A 17,283-nucleotide genomic window follows, 5' to 3' on the forward strand; every position below is an offset into this window, starting at 1 on the left:
AGATGGTTGGGGGATGGGGAAAACAGATGGAGAAAATATATATGTGTGTGTGTGTGTTGTGATTAAAAACACACACTGACATATATTAATGTTATTGTATATTGTAGATGGACAAAAAAAGAGGGTGAGCGCAGATTCTATACGGTCTTATCTAATAAAGGAACAAAAAATATAACATACAGATGAAACAATTTCAAAGCAGTTTTACTGTTCAAGATTATGATGAGAGTTTATTTTATAGATATGAGGAAAGACAGAGGGGATTTAGATTATCATTACAGAATTTTCATCACTGGCACTAAATCCAAGATTACAATATGAATATCACAGACACACACGCACACACATATTATTACACATATTTGTGTATGTAATTTTCATTCATTTAAACTTGTGGCTTCTTCATATATCTGCTCATTTATTTATTAACAGAGTTTAAAGGCCAACGAGATCATCAAAACTGGGAGGACGAGGACCAACTAAGCTCTCATCTGTAACCACAGACTCATTTAATTCATACTCATTTCTCATATACCTTTTTGTTGTCTTGACTAAAGTAAAACCTTTCATTATTATATTTCTAAGAATTTCTATCATTTCTTTGCCTTATAATATATGTTTTCTTAATGTGGCTGCATTAGTTGTGTTCTTGTTCTGACCATGTATCTAAGAATTAGAATCAGAAGTAAACAGTTATTGTTTAGCTTTAGTTCAAACTAAATAACACAAGGATTTAGTTTGATATCAATTTATGGTTTAAAACAGGCAGAATATTTTAAAGAAGGAGACGTTTTATTGGCCAGCTTATTGTTTTCAGTCATCACCGCTTTTGTTTGTGCCTCAGACATATTTAGATAGGATACACATGTACACTATTGCTGCTTTGTACTGTGCTTGATGCACTTAGAATATATGGATTTCCTTGCCAATAAAGAAGAAATTATATAGGATTGGAACCAAAGACAATAAAATAAGGACCTAAACAAGAATGAAACAATGGTGGTAAAGAATATCATATGTCAGCTTGATGATGGTGTGTTAACACAATGATCACCTCTCAGTCATCATCTCTCTTTCACTGAAAGCTGAGACTCAGGTGGTGTGTGTGTGAATATGATTTAAAGTAGCGTGACAGGGACAGCAAAGTGTCAGACTGCATGATTTATCAGGAACAGGAACAATTGGATTAACATCTCCAAAGATGGGGAAAGAGACGATTGCTTTTTCATATCAAGTGTCAGATGTGTTCAATTCAGTTCAATACAATGCCATTGTCTTAATAAATCTTTTCAGATTTATTTCACATGTTTTTACTTTAGAGTTGCAGCATTTTCACAGTTGTGAGCAGGACTTGAGGTCTTATGTAACACTCAGGATCACTTTTAACTTTCCCTAATATTACTTAATGAGTTCACCTGCACTTCAGTGAGTAAAACCTAACATGTCTTATTACATTTGCATGTCTTACCTTATTACAGCCAGTTCCTGGTCCTATGTATAATGTACTAACACATTAAATTGTGTTTTGTGTGCATAAAAAAGTTAGAAACACTTGATTCTGTGAAACATGGCTTTTTTCATAATGCAAGCCCATCTGAATCTGGTCAAATTTACAGCCACCACTAATAGTAGTACTAGTAGTTTCAGCTGTAAAAGCTTTGTCAATGCACCTTAAACAACAGCATCCAAAAACACAACTGTTTTTCCTACCTTAACATAGTCGACTGCTGCATCCAGGGCGGCTGCAGGGTCCCTGGGAAAGAAAGACATAGACAAAGTCCGGTTCAAAGAACACATCTGGCCAGTGGGACCCAAAGAACTGCACGTTGACCTTTGGTTCCTATTTCTACCCAAAATAAACTGAAGAGCTGTTTGTGTTAAATATGAGTTCTGGTAGGTCGCTAATTGATGCTGATGTTGCTTCTTTGGCCTCACTCAGTTCTTATTGGAAGACGACAAGGTTCAGTGGCGGTGTGGCATGTTTTTGAAGCTTTAAATGGATTTCATGGGTCCAAACACGTGTCCATGTCATCTATAGGCGAGACCAAGAGGGCAAATCTGCACTAAAGATGAGAGTAACGGTAATACTACTCAAATTTCAACAGGTACCACTTTAAGAGTGGGTTTCTAAGTAAGAAAAACGTCAAATGAAACCAAACCTCACACTGAACCGCTTTAAAACTCAGTCTTGGCCTTTCTCTGTCCTGTTCACTGCCTGTCTCTCACTCTTTCATTCTCGTATATAGTGGTAAACATGTTCACTCTCTGACTGCCTGACTTGGCCTCCTCCCTCACCCTTTCTCTCCTCCCCCACCATAACAGACATCACAGCCACACGCCTACCATTCTGAGTCCACTGACAATTTCACAGAGAGGCTAGAGCACACACACAAAAAGCAGCTTTTTTCTTACTTTGCCTTCTTTCTTTTTTCTTTTTTTGCATTCTCAATATTTGGTCTGTTTCTTCTCATCTCACTCTGTTATTAAAATTGCATGGCACACAACATCACATTTTTAATATTGCATTTCACATCTTGATTATTGATCCTCTCAGAGAAACCCACTTGTGTATACTCCATTATTTCGAGCCATCTCCGTTTTTGACTAAAACATTGGTATTTTAGAATATTATTGCAGCTCAGCTTCTCTCTCTACAGCAGACTTACATCAAGGGGCTCAGTGAAAAAGGTAATTACGTCAAATCCCTGGCTACATTAGCAATGTTGGTAGTTTAAATCCCTTAAGCCTGCAATGGTGTTCCCACGGGAATATTAGCATAGCCCAATACTTACCAACCAAGTATGTTTAGCTGTAAGCCCACTCAGTATTAATATGGCCTCAAATAATGAGTAGGACTTACTTATGTAACTAAACAGAGGTCTCAGTTCACAACAAGTCCTTTGATTGGACATACAGTGTTCAAGCCTCTCTGTCAGCCTTAGGACCTACAACAGATTCTAGCTCACCAAGAACCAAGGAAGTGGCTGTTCACTTATCCAAAAAATCCTGCCCTCCCCAACAGTGCAGCAACACAAATAACCTGAGCTTTCCTCTGAACAGCAGGAACACTGGTTGTTGCTGGCTGAACTACTGCATGTGATACCACCAGGGTTAGGGTTAGGCAGCAAATATGCTGATTATATATGCTGAATTTTTTACATAAAAACAATATGTGCATATAATAGAGTCTATTTTCAAATAGTAAAGCAAAACATGAACAACAGAAAGATTTTTCTCATTCTAAACTATGTAGGCATCTGTTATTGAACATGTAAATAAAGGTTTATTTAGCTGCAACAGTATATCACCGACAGAATTAGTTAATTTGTCTAGAAGAATTTGATTTTGATCTGTTTGATCTAAAATATATTAGAAAGTAAAAAAATGCAGCTTTCACTCATCACATTTTTATAAGAATCCAGATCTGAGAAATTGATACTTTATGGAGACACTTTAATGAAAAGAATATAGCACTGATTCTCATATATTTGACCATCATTTAGCATATAGCAGTCAGCACACAACAGTGTGCCACAGTTAGGAACTTAATATTTGTCATCGTTGATATTTTTTGTGGTCTCAGTTTGACATAGACTTTTTACTGTTGTTATTCTGTATGTGTTATTCTTCTCTGGGGTCATTGCTCGGTTGGACTGAAAGGACTAAAACATCTACTACAACAACCACCTGACCCTCGAAACCCGGGCCAGACTCTCCAATGTGAGGGTGCAAAGAGATTCACCACAGACAGACAACACCCATTTAAATCCCTCTGGGCTAAATGAGTTGCAATTGAGGGAAATTCCCTCTTTTCATCCTCTGACCCAGGCAAGTCAAAGGTCAGGCTCACAAACTGAGTAACATTACTGAAGCTGATAAAAATTCTGAATCTAAAAAGTCACCAGGGAAATTATCTTGATGCACCCTTTAATCCTGATAATTTCCTGATAATGTTAGCTAAAATAATTAAACAAAGTGGTTTGAGATGACTGGTCACAGCCATTTCAAACTACACAAACTGACCATATTTGTCTTTTTCAGCCCCTGTAGCTAAGACAGCATCATACACTGAATTCTTTTGCTTGTACAACCACAAAACCAATCTGTAACACAGTCAGTGGCAGTGAAAGAAAGAGCTGAGGCAAGTAAGAGGATAAAAAATAAAAGAGTAGAGAGGGAAGACAGAAGCAGGCTGCGCTCGCCACAGTCTTTTTCTGGCTACTGTTGTTCTTTGTGCTTCACCACACAATACTCAGCATAACCACAACTGACTTTAGTCAGGGAAGAAACCATATGTGTGTGTATGTAGGAGGGAAAGGAAGGACAAGGACAGGCAGTGAAAGCAATGAGAGCGTTGACAGCGGCATGTAGAATCTGCAGGCAGCCCATAGAGGTCAGTGTGTTTCCTTTATACAGATCAGTAGTCTGAATTTGAGTCCAAACTACGCTTCATTTTTTTCATAGCACAGTTTAACTACCAGTATGTGAAAAATGAGATTAAATAAATCCGTCTTTCTCTTTAAGAACTGACAGGAAATAAGACATGGGTCAGGGAACATAAATTTAACTGCAAGTCTCAGCTTACCAAGATGTTCTAAAGTGGGCCATGAATAACAAGATAAACGATAAAACACTTTCAGCATGCTGATGCAACATGAACATATAAACAGCACCTAAACTGCTCTGGACACACACAAAATAAAACTAACAGTTTGCTTTTTTCTGATGTTTTTAATGTGAGTCTTTTCCTCTTTTGTCAGCACAAAGTGGCAAAGGATGTTGGTGTCTTGTATTTGGACTTGAGTTACAGCACAAGTGTGAGGAGCTCCATCTTAGGATTTGTGCAATGTCTTGAACAACAAATAAAATCTATTAATTCTAAACAAATAGAGACATATTTGAGCGAACATTTTGTCACTTTTCACGTGTGCGTATGCTACAAAGTAAAAACCTGTTAGAAGCGAGTTGTGGGAATCTGGTAACAACACTGGCACTGAGACAATGCAAGGCAAATACTTTTCCAGGGCTTAACTTTATGGCATTTTGAAATGTTTCATTACAGCACCACTGGAAATGTGTGCTTTTGATTTGCTCTATTTCTTCTTTCGATTAGCCAGATCTAAATCTCTGTCATAAAAGGTCCTCTTGATTTGAAGCGCTGAAGTGTCCATCCCAATGTTAAGGGGCAATAAATGATCACTTATATCCATGCACTGATTTTTATTCGATTAACATATGAATCTTTTGCAATTTGAGTTATATCAAAATGTTATGAATTCTAAAATATGAAATAGCATTTTAAGTAAGGTTTGGTTCTGGTCTGTTTTGGCCTTACAATGTTTAACCAAAACATAGTTACAAATAAATGTGGAGTTCAGATGGTGCAGGACGGTTCTAACTTCAGCTTATTAATCATGACAAAAGAAGAAGAAATATGCATCAGCAATCAGTATCTCTCTATCTCTGCACTCCCCTCACTCTGGTCACTCATTTTGCACACTGCTCCTTTCCACTCTGTCTTTCCGCTGTCCTCCCTTGCCTCTGCCGCCCCCTCCACCTCCTCTACTGGTGGTCTTCAAGCTGCCCGCAGAGGTCAAGAGACAGACAAACTGACCAATCGGGAGCTAGTGCAACATAAGGTCAGGGGCCACAGGTCATCTGGCAGTATGAGCAATGGAAAGTCAAGACCGGCTGGCCAGTGAATGCATACCTTAAAGCAGAACTCCCTTATCTTTTTAAATATCTACATTTTACAGATTTTATCATTTTACAGATGTTAGCATTTTAAATGTAGGACTGATCAACGCAACAATTATAAAGCTACACAAATATTGCAGCTTTTTGGTTCAAACACTGTCATACAGTGAATGTATGATGCTGTTTACTATCTAACCACCTGCACAGGTTGAATTTGACCCGGACAAATTGTGCTGCTGTATGTCAGCAGCATATGAAATTGATCCAACGAGGAGGCAAAGAGATAGAGGGAACAGACAAAAGAGTTCACAGTAATCTCTGATCAGTCCTGCCACACCCTGACCTACAAAGGTAACCCAACTGCTAGGGGCCTCAAGCACGCACTGACAGACACACACATACACACAAATATACACACAAGGCTGGCTATATCAGATACAGTCTGTTGTAACTCTACACTAGAGACAGAAAGATGGGAGGACATGATGAGGAATGAGGTCTGTGTGGATGCATGTTCTCTCTGAAGTTGAGCTAACTGCTACACCCCCCAGGGCTCCATTTACAATCTCACCTCACTTCATTCAACTCCAAACTCTCACTTTTCCCTTTGAAGATGAGCATTCTGAATATATTGAAAGCTTTCCCTCAGATGTTGCCAGCTTTCAAACCATAGAATCCCTCCACTCCATGGAGTTGGCTGGAAACGCAGTGTAACAGGTTGGTAATTGGTCAAACTAACTACTACAGATGTACAAGATGACGAGTCTACACTGATCAACATTCAGCTATGTCAAAGTATTGTTAATAGTGACATGGCACTACATTACATCCATCTTTATTTTTTTTATATCCAATAAAAAATGTCTGATAGATAGTCTGTTGAGCAGAAAATGGCCTCTTGGATTGATGGAGTGAAAGTGCACAGTAAGGTTATACCCATGATGACCTCTGCAGCTGTTGTCCATAAATAAACAAGCTAAAAGAGAAATTTCAGAACCACCTATTTAGCCAACAGGCAACACACACGTGAATCCATAATTCAAGACATGTTTTTTCTTTCTTTCTTTTTTTGGCAATATTAATTTTGATTCCTGTTTTATTTTCCATGTGTATATATACATCAACTGAATAAACCTAAGTGGATAAGAAGACTGCTCTCATAGCCGGACACTGAACGTTCAAGAACAAATCCCAGGTTAAAACTAAAAAACAACAACAACAACAACAGACATATTATTGATATTTTTCTGTGTTTGTACATGTGTTTACCTGTAACTGTGGAAGTCATCATTGATATTTTGTACCAGCTGGGATGTCATGGGTTGATGGATGTGCCCAGAAGGCAGTAATGTATTCCCACAAAGTAAGGGCTGTGTGTGATTGGCTTTAGGCTCCCAAGTGTAGTTCCTAGAAGTGAAGTTGGCCCCTCCCCTCTTGCGACGAGGCAGAGTACCATGAATCGAGACTGGCTGGCAGGCTGCAGCGGGAATTTCCGATGAGCTGCTACACTGCCCTGCAGAGACACTGCAGCAAGGAAACAAAAAGCATAAAAATGTTTTTAAAACTCTTTTTACAAAAGTCTAAGTGTAGGTTCTGCAATGTTTTCTTATGTACAAACGTTTGGTTTCATTTGATGGTGCTCACTGATATTTGAAGTACTAAGTTATGAGTCAAGGACTTGTCATATTTAAGAAGTTATATCAGTTCAACCAAAAATTTTGCCATGCCTCACTGAAGACTATTGGTTGTCAAACTCACCCAGGTCTGGAGCTAAGGAGGTCCATGGAAGTGGCGAGAGAAGCCTGGAGCCTCCTAGAGGAGCAGGTGCCACTGCTGGGGGCACCAATGGAGGATCTTGGTACTTCAGGGTGAGCAGCAGTTCCTCCGAGGGTGTGGTGTGCATGGAGGGACCTGGGCAGACTAGCAAAACGCCCCTCAGCCATCATCCTCAACTCTGGAAGAATACACACAGACATAAGCAGTCTGACAGAAATTAAACATATCTTAATAATAAATGAACAAATATTTTATATATCTTAATGAGCTACTAAATATAAGAAGAAAAGCAAGTCAGAGGGCACAGTTATGTAACAATGGGAACACAAAGCAGAAGGATTACATGTAATATTCTGCAATAAAGATATATGATCTGAAACACACAAACACAAACTGACATATAACACTAACTTTGATTAAACATTTGATACATGATACACACATGAGGAGCGTCGCTGCTCTAGTCACCACACCCAAATACACTCACATGTCATACAATGTCTCATGCACTCTCAAGTGATGAAAATACACACCAACACATTGCCAAGATGGATAAGAAAGTTGTCATTACATAATGTTATACAAGTATTTGTAACTCGCTGGTCTATAAAAATGTCATGTGAATGACTGATTTAGTGACACTCCTTTCTGTAATCACTTCATGTAAATAGTGTTTGATGTTTGTACAAATGAAAAATCATTAGGTTAAAAAAACTATTCTCTTAGTGTCACAGCTTGAATGAGAAGTTTGGAAGCTAAACCAAAGATGTGTCCAACAATGCTCAATCAAATGTGAGATATATAGTTCTAGCAAGGAGCATATAGTATGTAGCAAGGAGCAACTGATTATATTTTATGGCACTTTGTAGTGGTTTAAAAAAAGCACAATACTTAATGACAAACACAATCCAAACACTAAACCGGTAGCTTAAAATCTAACTAATTAGTTACAATAAAGGGCAAAGGTCTGAGCCCTTTATTCTCCTGGGATATTCTCCTACTTGACTCAAACATACAGCTTTGAGTTCGCTGTCAGTGTTACACATTTTAAAGGATCACAGCCAAGGATTTTAAAATCAGACAGAAGGCTGACTTCTGTGGATGTAAGAGAACAAAGAATAGAGGTCTAACCCTCTGCCTCAATGTCAGGTCTGTTTTTAGTGACAGCATCATTCCATTAGAAAACTCTTAAGATATCTTATATTTCAGAAACATTCTTAAAACCAGACTCTGTTCAAGAAAAAGTGTGGAAAATAGCTGCATTTGACTCCACGGAACGTTATATTTGCTCTTGCGGCTCCTGTCTGATGATGCAGGCACCACAGATAAAAATACACAGTGATGAACAAGACAGATAGCTTGGCAGTGTTGGAAAACAGGAGACAGGTTCTTCATAAATTCCCCTGCTGTGTGATGATGACTGGACAGCACTCTATCATCTGCTCTGAATCACTCAGTGTGCAGCAGTTAGTCACACTGTACAAACTAACATATCATGAGATGATGAACATGTTGGCAGGATGGATTCAACGGACACTCCCTACTCCTAATCTTATCAAACACAAGAATCTGACCTCAACAACTATGCTTGTTGTTATTGTGACTCGATTTGAACAACCTGATAGTGATCAGAGAAAGTAGGCAGCACTGTACTGTGTCGCAGCCTTACCAGATGCAGTCATCTCAGATGAAGAGGCACTGTTAGGAACCAAGGGGATCAACATGGTTACTTCATTTCAAAGAAAGAGGACTTGTGTTTTCAGAAAACTACTAAATGCCAAAAAGGTTTGACGGTTAGAGATGAATATGTTAACATGAATCAATTACTTCACTTAATCTGATGAAATTGAATACAATTAAATTGGCGCAGTTAAACTTGCTCAGCATTTCTTCATATAGTGTAAAAACTGAGCGGACTGAAAAAAAACTGAACCAACTAAACTGTGTGCAGAAGTCACACTACTTTTAAACATGTGCATGACAATAACAAAAGACCTTTACTAATAATAGGAATTTCACTCCTCTATATTGCCAGGAGCAGAATGAGAAGCTGAGTATCCAATCTTTATCTGTGTGCACAGAGACCTGTGTAAGCAACTAGTGTCCAACAAATGTGATGTAATATGCTTTCTAAAAGCAAAATTGTCTGGTTACATGTACAATATTCTTAGTTAACAAGCTAGTCACCAATAAATACAAGATAAAAGTGTTTTTTGTTCAGATTTATGTGAGCGTATGAACTCAAAAACAGAAATTCTGAAATGCAGTCAGAAGCAAATAATAGGTACACACACACACACACACAAAGACTAATTTATCAATTTTAAATAGCCAAGCAGAAGCATTGTTCTGTGCCACTCTGCAGAGGGTTCATTTTGACAAATTCTTGAGAGCTTGACATGATCAAATGCTTGTAACATGAAAAAAGTTCACAAAAAAGAACAAAAACCATAAACAAACGTATGACTTATCATCATTTCTGCACGTCACATCTGTTCCAATAAAATGTCTATATGCATGTAAATAAACAGATAACATTGAATCATGTATCAACATTTTATCTTAATCATTGATGGGTATGAATTAAATCCAAAATGAAAAATATGTGATTGTAACCTCAAGTTTTTTTTGGTTCGAGCCATTTAATACAAATACAGCAGTGTATAAACAAGAGGATAGGGTTGCGCTAAATACAGAGAGATTAAACAAATATTCTCAACTTCATCCACCAATTAAGCAGATATGTTGCTTTATATGTTGGATTAATTCTCATAGTGAAAAATCTGATCTGATCTGTAACAACTAATGCAGATCTATATAATGAAACAAATTTGGATTGGTAGTGTATGTATTAAGCATTATGTATAAGGTTAATGAGAAGACAGTCTGGTGATAATAAGTTATAGAGACATTTGGCATTATGTAGTACTTAATTGGAGAAAATAGTATTCTTCATGGTCTTCTGCAAATAAGATGTGTTAGATGATCCATGTAGAGTGGGTGTGTGAAGAGCGTAGGAGTGTGATGGCATTATGACAGACAGAAAGGCAGAGACAGACTGATGACTTTAATGAACGCCAGTGGAAAATTAAATTGTGGTAGCAGTCAGGTACATTGAATACAATAAAAAAAATGCAGTTTGAAAATCCAGCAAAATTATCTGAAAAATTGTAAAATATTCAGAAAAGTGAAGTTGTAAAGCAAAACTAAGTCTTTTTAACATGCTGTTTGGCCAGTTACTGCATCATAAGTTATAGCTGATGTTTGTCATTTTAATCGGCAAAGGCAACAGTCAGCGCCAGTCTAAATTGGAGAGGCTACTACCCGAATAGATGTTTCAAATGAGAGAGTATATTGATTAAAAAGTCAAAAAGTGTTGGATATTGGTGAATGTGGCTACTTTGGTAGTTTTAAATCTGTTCCAAAATGGAACAAAACACTAAGTAGACTCAAGCAGGGGGTCATAGAGTCAGCAGCTGGCAATGATGAATGTCAATAAAAATGCAAATACAGCTTTAGAGAAAAGCTGGCCAGTTCAGGCCTCTTGAGTGTGACAAGTGAAGTTTTAACACACACAAATACAGACACTGTAAAAGAACTACTAAGGCATGCTGGGTCAGTGTAGATTCCTCTGAGGGGCAGAACGACTACAGGAGGAGCACCTATTATGAGGCCCTAAGGGATTCAACTGTGTGTGTGCATTTATTTCTCTGTGTGCGTATATTTGTGTGTGTGGTCCTGACCATCTGCCAGACACACACACTCCCCTGCAGTGGAGAAAGCACTGACTCTCACTAAGAAAAAAGACAAACACTTTGCACTTATACTGTTGATCAATCTTTTAAATAAATTATTCATGTTAAGAGCTACAGGAAGTCATTTCTAAGAAAGTGTGCAAAGTCCTTCTCTCCCTTTTTAATTCTTTCTATTTTTGTCATTCTACATCCTCTCCATCTACTCTTTCCAAGCCATTTAATCCGCATTTCTGCTTTATTTCAGTCCCTCCTTTCTCCTTTGACTCTAGCCATTCTCATCCATCTTTCCCTTTCTCTTTTAATCTTGTCCCCCTCCACAGACATCCTCTCCCTCCTGCTGTCTGTCCATCATGATGTCAGCTCTTCTATTGCCTCCTGATTTGTCTCCTTCTTTCCTTTGTCCTTCCACTTCTTATAATAATACACTTTTATCCCCCACCGCTTCTTTTTACTTTCCTCCCTACAGCTGTTCAGCCACCAGGCAACTCACTCTGCATCACACATACATACAAATGAGTGCTGGAATTTCCTCCACCAAGTCTATTATTTTCTATATTAAGACCTAATCGCACATGCCATTGCCATTTACCAAGCTATAAAAGTGGAAGCAATGTTTAGTGTTCTCTCACTTGTTTGTCATCAGTTCAACTAATTTTCTGTATAGATTTGCACCTTCAAATTTTCAGATTACACTCTTGGAATATAGGATTCACTAACATAGATTTGAGAGGCGGTTATTTTTGCATTTAGATTTATGAACGCGAAAGTCATTTCATGTTCTATATAGACATGACTTACTGTTAGAACACATCAGGTTTTGAATATTCACAAAAGTCTCCCAGTTGATCTCAAGAGTAAAATAATATGAGCAACTGATCCAGATGCAGGGTCAGTGTTTAAATGAATTAGCATCCCAGCTTGCATTTATTCATGATAAACTAAATATTTCTTATTTCGCTCCAGGTTTGAGTCAAACCCAGTAGTCCTATTCTGATAATACGTCGAGCCATTTCTCAGGGTCCTTAAATAAACCTGCAGTAATGATTAATTATTAAGGAGAGTTGTGTTTTTATTTTGTGGATCACTGAGAATACCTTGATCCACATGAGTGGTGACACTATGCAGAGGCTGACCTCAACTCTCTGTTAGAGGATGAGTTCTGCCTTTGCCTCAAAGTCAGGTTCTATTTTTAGCAACAAACTCTAAATACTTTACCGTACGGGTTTTTTTAACTGCATGTTCCACCAAAGATGAACAAATCTCGAAATCTTTGTGAAAGTCTATATAAAACAGCTCAATTTATCCACTCGACTCATGTGGGCATATGCAGTAGATCAGTGAGGATAACTTGATATATCTAAGATATACTATGTTTAAGCCTGTTTGTCTCATTGATGTCATCTTCAGTTTATGCAAAAGATGCTGAGAAAAATATAAAATTTCTGGAATAATTTAAGTAATAAAAACTGTCATTGTCAAGGGAAGTATTTTGTATCATGATTAGTCATGGAAGAGGTTGACAAAACTTGTGAACAGAGAAACAGTTTAATGGTGTAGAACCGGGGTTCAAAGATAACTTTTATGTGGAAGTTTACAGCAGAAAAACACATTTAAATGGACACCTCCAAACCAATCAGATGTGCTTTCCTTGACCGTGGTAGAGCAGACACTACATTCTGAAGTGAAGTTTGTTTCTTCAACAACGATATTGAAGGCCTTGGGTTGGGAACACACAGACACACACTGCATTGGGTGGGAAGCAAATGTAGATGAACAGGAAGTGGAAATGGCAGTATAAACATTTAGACAACAGCTCATTATTGAGGATTAGTAACAATCAAGCAAATGTGTCCATCTCACCCCTGTTCCTTTTCAAGGGATCTCCTGAGCTTTCTCTTTGATTCACAGGGTTGAAAACACAACTTTCTTATTAAATGCAGTTGAATTTAGTCCAACATTGTGATGTAGACTCACTCCTTGTGTCTCCAGCCGACACTGCACATCCGTCAGGAGTCAGACAGCACTTTTGTTAATCTCCTGAAGTGGTGGGTTTTAAAAACTGGGCTGTTTGAGGGACCAGCAGGAGTCCTTAAGAGGCCTTAATTCACAAGAACCACAACCAACTGTGTGTTTGGGAATTCTGATCTGACAGAGGGAACCATAAGTCCTCTGATTTACAAAATACAAAATGAGCACTGATTTTTTTTCAAAACACTTTCTACACAATAATATGTGTTTACACGAAAGAAGTTTCCAACGGTAAATTGCACACGCTGCTAGACTGGTCTGTAATTACATGCAAACATACACACAACAGGGAAGACGAATACAAACATCAACTTGCTTGAGAATGAGGGATTTCCTCTAGCTGACTTTAACTGACTTCCTGCTATGGCATGTACACTAATACACACACATATATACACATACACATCAGTGCATGAGCAAAACCACCCCTGGTCAGAAGTGAACAATGGGAACAACTGTCACATGACTGCTATGTCGAGCCAGCCTTTGTGAAAGAGGGAGAGAGGTGTCCTGCTGCGCTCTTCTATGCGTGGGCCCATCAGCATGTATGTGTGTACGTGTGCGAATGGTGTGTGTAACATATTAATGAAGTTGTTATTAAATCCCTCAGCAGTAGCTGCCATTTCGTACTTCTAAATCTTTGTGTGCTCGTCTCTCTCTAACTTTCTCACACATTCACACCTAACTTCCCTCAGCGTGTGCCCTTGTTTCGTACCCACAGGGTGATGAAATATGAGGTCTGTGTACAGTCACTGATAACCCCACAGCGAGCCAGTCACACAGGGTCTGTTGAGACCACAGCCAAACTTAGACATTTGATTCTAAACTGTGTTAAAAATAAAAGAAAGATCACAGATCAGAAAAATGTTTTAGTATAAATTATGTCCATCCACTAACACCTGGAAAACCAGAACACTATTTACTGATTATACAGATGGATACAGAAATAATGGCAAATTCGTCAAATGTTGGCTTTGCTTCTTGTGCATGTAAGCAGTAGTAGCATGGTAAAATGAATAGTTAAATTTTTTGTTGCCAGGTGCTTCCTCGTGTTGGGGTTCTCTGTCTAGAGTACCTTGAGAACCAGCTAAGTCTAATTTACTTTCCATGTAGAATAAACCTTTCATAGTCGTAGCTTATGTCCTTGTTTTCGTGAAAAGGGTCAGGTGTTAGGGATGAGATGAATAAAAGAAGAACATGTAGGGACAGAAACAATGCACATATAAAGCCAGTGTGGGTGTTGTGTTCATTATTTCTGTTTCTGCCCAGTCAGATGGACAAGTAATCCTGAAGTTTTCAAATTACAGCATGGTTCTCAGATTTTAAGATAGCCCCCAGATGTTAGCATGGCAAAGGACATGTATTACACCTGCTTTCTTGTTCAGTGACTAGACTGATATTAATGACATGTTTGTGAAATGTGTGAACCTAGATTCAGAGGATGAGCTTATCTTCACACAGTGGGAAAACAGCTTTCCTGACTTGATCATTTCTGCATCCACATGGTTGCAGGTAAATCGTTTTTGATCTTAACTTTTGACAAAGCCAATCTAGCCGTACCCTATATTTCCAGTCTTTGTGTTGATATGCTATGATACGCGATTTATGGCTTCAGATTTAGTGTGACATACAGATTATTTTCTGAAACACTCAATCAAAACATTTTAAGCATTGAAATTCCAAAGTGTTTAAACCTTTCACCTATTCGACATTATTTGATGATGTTGTAGTTGCTCCAACTGGTGCTGCAAAAGCATATGTCATTAAATATATGGGTGGATTATTCAGTCTGGCTCTTCCTGGATGTACACAACCAATACATTTACAGCTGATCTTTCAGCATGAATTAAAAGCTCATGTCTCACTGGCCCTGATCAACTTCACTATGAAATTTAGACATGACACAGACATGTCTGTAACAACCTACTGCATACAAGTGTTGTTCCGTATGAACACAGCACAGACTCACACAAACACACATGAGCACACGTTTGTCTCTGTCATCATCTCGTGGGTGGCTTGCTGTTTAAAGATGTGTTCTCATAACTGAAAGGTCAAAGTTTCAGTGTAAGCAGCATTTACTCAACCTGTCAAAATGATCCTGAGTTAGAAAGTGAAGCCTTGTTTGGTAGGTACACCACATTTGTTGTGCATGTTAAAGAAATATGATCTTTAATCAATAAGGTTTAATCTTTCATTGAATCTATACAGAAAAAACTGTATTAAACATATAGGCCAAGATACACAAATATTTACTGAGCAAACACACTTAGATAAGAAACAATCAGATAAAAGAAAAGCTGTTGATCTTATCTGTCATAATTCATGTAATTATTCCCTGCTGAGGTTTCCACAGTGAACACCACCAATCTCAACAACCACAGTTACACCCAGTGCCTTGGGAGAGCAACTTCATGCTCAAAAATCCCAGGGTAAATGCAGCTCACAGCAAGCTGTAAACAATTCAGCAAGGGATGGAGGGCAAAGAGCTGAAGAGAAAGCGCCGCAGTGCAGTGAAATGAAAAGCAGCCACAGACAAGAAAAAGACAGATTTTCTATTCTTAACTTGCCGTTTGGATGATCCTAAGCAAACAAATGAAAAATGCACACACACGAGGAAATCACCATCAAGGTAACTGTTTCTGCTGTTTGCGCTGCTATCTTCATGCAAACATTCATCCATACACATACTGAATGTAAATGCACTCTCATGAGTATATTAATTCTTACCTGTCAGTGTAGCCTCTTCTTCTGTTTGTTGATTTGTGCCCTTATTCAGCTCTTAGTCTTGTGTACTTCTATGAAACTTATTCCCTTTCATACTTTGACTGACTTGATAACTGACTGGCTGACCGGCGGAAAGTTCACACACTCATGCTCCTTCAGACAGGCAACAACAAGTAGCGCTGCACAATCATAAGCCCCGCCCTCCTCTTTCTCTCCCTGGGGAGTGATTTGCGAGCACGCTGCCCCTCCTCCTGCTCCTCTGTGTTTAGGAGGAGTTTCTTTCTTTTTCAGGCGAGTTGTTTCTTCTCCCCCCAAACTCCTGCCTCCCAGCACTGAACAAAACTCCTTGCTGCACTCTTCTCAACCTCCCCCTCCTCCTCTCATCTCCTCTCATCTCCTCTCTTATGCGTTCTGCACACAGCCTCATATTTCATGCTCAGAGTCCTTTTGTTTGGCACCTATTACACCAACCCCACCAACTGGTCTGGTGCTTAAAGAAGATTTAGATGTGACCTAATGTTGCTATTTGCAGAGCAGAGAAAGGATGAAAACAATGTGATCTCAGCCTGGTTGTGACATGTCTAAGCAACAAGGTCCTTTCAAGACTAATGGAGTTTAACTAGCATTGGTTGAAACTAAAATCTGTTCATCAATAGTTTGAAATCATTATGGACAGTTTCTAAAACATATAATTTCATCATGGAAGGAATGAAGGCAATAAATGCCTGAATTTCTAGTGCAACGTAGATGAAACAAGTAAAGGAGCTGCACTTGTGTCATTACTTTAAAAATGAGCTCATACAGAATGTGTGTGTTGTGTGTCAGCCTGTGCCGGCTGCCCTCAGGACAACGCTCTCTCCTGTCTTTGTCCTCCTGTTCCTTTGTATTGTCTAGAGTTGATAACACCCAGACACGTGCATGTGTGTGCCTGTTTATGTGTGTGCGTATTTCCCTTCAGACAATGCAAAAAGCCCATCCTGCTGCTTTGAGAGCCAAGATGATCTGATGGCCCACATTGGACACAAACACTGATGCCACTTCATAGGTGCAAGCCTTTTGATCTTCGGCTATAGATAATCAAATTGTTAAAAGTAACAAAGCCACCAGGGTGAATGACGGCAATAAGATGATACCATGTAATTCTAAGTTTTACTGTTTTCTTTATTCTTTTTCTAGATGATACTCCTTCTAAACAATAGCTGGAAGTAACAGTAAGTGGGCCAGGCAGTTCATCAGAGCACATAGCCAAAAGGACAACTTGATGTGATCATCACAAAAGCATGGCTCTAAGTTTTGACAG

The 17,283-nt window shown here is 38.6% G+C and overlaps 1 protein-coding gene across 1 annotated transcript in view; it reads right to left on the bottom strand.

The window, feature by feature from the left end:
• Window positions 1-16,167, bottom strand: part of bcar3 (BCAR3 adaptor protein, NSP family member) — a 44,030-nt gene extending 27,863 nt beyond the window's left edge. Inside the window, exons 1-4 of the mRNA XM_072388983.1 lie at window positions 15,987-16,167; window positions 7,456-7,651; window positions 6,967-7,221; window positions 1,711-1,753 (exon numbers count right to left, since the gene is read on the bottom strand). Of these exons, the coding sequence (XP_072245084.1) occupies window positions 1,711-1,753; window positions 6,967-7,221; window positions 7,456-7,643 (486 nt within the window). The 5' untranslated portion in view covers window positions 7,644-7,651; window positions 15,987-16,167. The remainder of the gene's footprint in view (window positions 1-1,710; window positions 1,754-6,966; window positions 7,222-7,455; window positions 7,652-15,986) is intronic.
• Window positions 16,168-17,283: the final 1,116 nt, after the last annotated feature.

The sequence above is a fragment of the Leuresthes tenuis genome, unplaced genomic scaffold (assembly GCF_036924035.1).
Source record: "Leuresthes tenuis unplaced genomic scaffold, fLeuTen1.0.hap1 SCAF_7, whole genome shotgun sequence".
Classification (NCBI taxonomy): Eukaryota; Metazoa; Chordata; class Actinopteri; order Atheriniformes; family Atherinopsidae; genus Leuresthes; species Leuresthes tenuis.